General features: G+C 38.4%; 1 protein-coding gene across 2 annotated transcripts; it reads right to left on the bottom strand.

Moving 5' to 3' along the window:
* Nucleotides 1-292: 292 nt before the first annotated feature.
* Nucleotides 293-1,668, bottom strand: LOC142239613 (dnaJ homolog subfamily B member 13). 2 transcript variants are annotated; one of them, XM_075311407.1, is made up of 3 exons: nucleotides 1,365-1,668; nucleotides 551-1,318; nucleotides 293-494 (listed from the first exon to the last, which is right to left on the bottom strand). In XM_075311407.1, the coding sequence occupies exons 1-3, from the start codon at nucleotides 1,594-1,596 to the stop codon at nucleotides 394-396; spliced, it is 1,101 nt and encodes a 366-aa protein (XP_075167522.1). In that variant the 5' UTR covers nucleotides 1,597-1,668; the 3' UTR covers nucleotides 293-393. The 2 variants fall into 2 exon arrangements, with proteins under 2 accessions (XP_075167522.1, XP_075167529.1); XM_075311414.1 differs by having other exon boundaries at nucleotides 551-1,297; nucleotides 1,365-1,667.
* Between the last annotated feature and the right edge of the window lie 1,122 nt (nucleotides 1,669-2,790).

Here is a 2,790-nt window from a genome sequence, read left to right as displayed (position 1 = left end):
GGAAGTGAAAATTACGAGTATGTTAGGGAATGAGCACAATCGTGTTTGGGAAAAATTCTTCCAAGCATATAATATTTTTGGCTCAAAATGCTTCCAAACATATAATATGTTCACATAAAACAAACATATTAATGTTTCGGCAGTATGCAATAATATATGTGCTTCCTGCAAAATATGTTTGGAACATATGTTAAAGAAGCGATTTTTTTTGAGGGTGTACTGTTTAGAATGGGAGGATTTTATTCTGGGGGAAAATGAATTCCCAGGGAATATTGAGAATTGGGCTTAATAATTCATTTTATTCTAAGGAAATTATTTTATTAATTAATGGTGTTATGGATTAATATAAGAGATTTATATTAAATTGTTTTAAATTTCGAATATACTACAATTTCATATGATTGTATCGCCTTTCTCTCCCAATCTTCTAAGTTCAGCAAAATAATTTCGGGTCAAATGTTTCATGTCCTTTGTTAGATATTGGGGAAATTTTACTGCAAACAGAAACATGTCAAGATTCATACCATATCGTTAATAATTTAAAACCCACCTCTAAACTCTATAATTAGATCGCCGAACTGTTTTGATAATCCTTGCTCCAATGGCATACCATCCGTATCGTTACATTTGGGTAGTCCTTCTCCTGGAATAACTTTTTTGAAACCTGGTTGAACCACATCGGATATGGAAATATGTAAGTGTCGTTTATCCAATGTGATCACATTGAAGTGGAACCCAGTTAGGGCTTGACATAGGTTTATATCCTGGCTATACGAAAGATCATGTTGATTAATCCTTTTGAATGTCTTATGAGGCTTATCCTCCACTATGAATATAATATCAGAGGGTATTTTCGTAGGATGTTGATCGCCTTCTTCGTTGAAAGAAAATCGAGTACCAGCCGTTACGCCTGCCGGAATTTTCAGACTAAGGGTTCTTTTTCGCTTTTCCATGCGAAACTCATTTCCATCGAGAATTTCCTGACGCCATACCTGCATTAGCTTTACACATCCATGATAAACATCTTCCAAGTCCAATGCTATGCATTTGAAGACCGGAGGATTCTTGCTCTTCACTCCTATACCATAATTGCTATTGTTATACAGTGGCAATGAAACCCCTAAAGTGGAGTCAATAACATTCGCATAGGGTGAAAATGAGCCAAAAACATCGTGGTAAACCTTCATATGGTCACCGTGATATTGGTATGGGGGAAAGAAACCATTGGGTAAGGACATTCCTTTCAACAATCCCGCTTCACCAAATCGGTCATATATTGCACGACGTAAATCATTGCCTACAAAATGGAACTCAAAAACTGCTGGCAGAATTTAGCACAGATATGCCTTAGGCAAATAACTCACTCAGTATGTCGCAAGCCATGTTGATGTATTCCCATTGACGTGCTAAAGGTATAGGGGACATGTGGGTCATTTGGTCCCCTTGGATTATCGCACCAAAATCTCTCTCGTGTCGAATATCACGATATGGACATAGTTTCACAGCCAATTTTCGATAACTTAGCAATATTTCTTCCTTAGTGGCATTACGCGACACATTCAAAATGTTATAGTAATCCAATTCACATTGGATCATTGCGGAACAAAATTTATATACATATGATTGGAAAAATGATTGAATGAATTGACAGTAACCAAATAACAGAAAAATCAAACAATCTTTGTAAAAATATCAAGACTATCTTTGTATTAACAAGGAGTATTTCGATTTGAAAAAATATGGAAAAAATAACAGGTTGGCTGATAAGTCCCCGGTCTAACAAAGAAAAACACATTTTTATTTGTCAAAATTCGTTTTTATTATTCAACATAGTTCCATTCAAGAGCGATACAACGATTATAACGACCTTCCAATTTTTTGTTACCATTTTGGTAGTACTCCTTCGGTTTTGCCTCAAATTAGGCCTCAGTTTCGGCGATCACCTCTTCACTGCAGCCAAATTTCTTCCCTTTTGAGGTCTGAGAGCAAGAAAAAGTCGCTAGGGGGCAGATCTAGAGAATACGGTGGGTGGGGAAGCAATTCGAAGCCCAATTCATGAATTTTTGCCATCGTTCTCAATGACTTGTGGCACGGTGCGTTGTCTTGGTGGAACAACACTTGTTTCTTCTTCCTATGGGGCCGTTTTGCCGCGATTTCGACCTTCAAACGCTCCAATAACGCCATATAATAGTCACTGTTGATGGTTTTTCTCTTCTCAAGATAATCGATAAAAATTATTCCATGCGCATCCCAAAAAACAGAGGCCATTACTTTGCCAGCGGACTTTTGAGTCTTTCCACGCTTCGGAGACGGTTCACCGGTCGCTGTCCACTCAGCCGACTGTCGATTGGACTCAGGAGTGTAGTGATGGAGCCATGTTTCACCCATTGTCACATATCGACGGAAAAACTCGGGTGTATTACGAGCTGAGCTCGCGCGGCACCCATTTTTTCACAGAGCTTCCGCATATCCAAATATTGTCGAATGATATGACCAACACATTCTTTTCATATCTTTAAGACCTCTGCTATCTCGATCAAATTCATTTTACGGTCATTCAAAATCGTTTTGTGGATTTTTTTGATGTTTTCGTCGGTAACCACCTCTTTCGGGCGTCCACTGCGTTCACCGTCCTCCGTGCTCATTTCACCACGCTTGAATTTTGCATACCAATCAATTATTGTTGATTTCCCTGGGGCAGAGTTCGGAAACTCATTATCAAGCCAAGTTTTTGCTTCCACCGTATTTTTCCCCTTCAGAAAACAGTATTTTATCAAAACACGAAATTCC

The sequence above is a fragment of the Haematobia irritans genome, chromosome 1, assembly GCF_050003625.1.
Source record: "Haematobia irritans isolate KBUSLIRL chromosome 1, ASM5000362v1, whole genome shotgun sequence".
NCBI classification, from domain to species: Eukaryota; Metazoa; Arthropoda; class Insecta; order Diptera; family Muscidae; genus Haematobia; species Haematobia irritans.
This window is presented reverse-complemented; position numbering and strand designations above follow the sequence as displayed.

Coding starts and splice junctions, on each gene's coding strand:
- LOC142239613 (XM_075311407.1), bottom strand. CDS start 1,596: ATGATCCAATGTGAATTGGATTACTATAACATTTTGAATGTGTCGCGT. Junction 1,319..1,364: donor CATGGCTTGCGACATACTGA/GTGAGTTATTTG, acceptor TTCTGCCAGCAG/TTTTTGAGTTCCATTTTGTA. Junction 495..550: donor TCTAATTATAGAGTTTAGAG/GTGGGTTTTAAA, acceptor TTCTGTTTGCAG/TAAAATTTCCCCAATATCTA.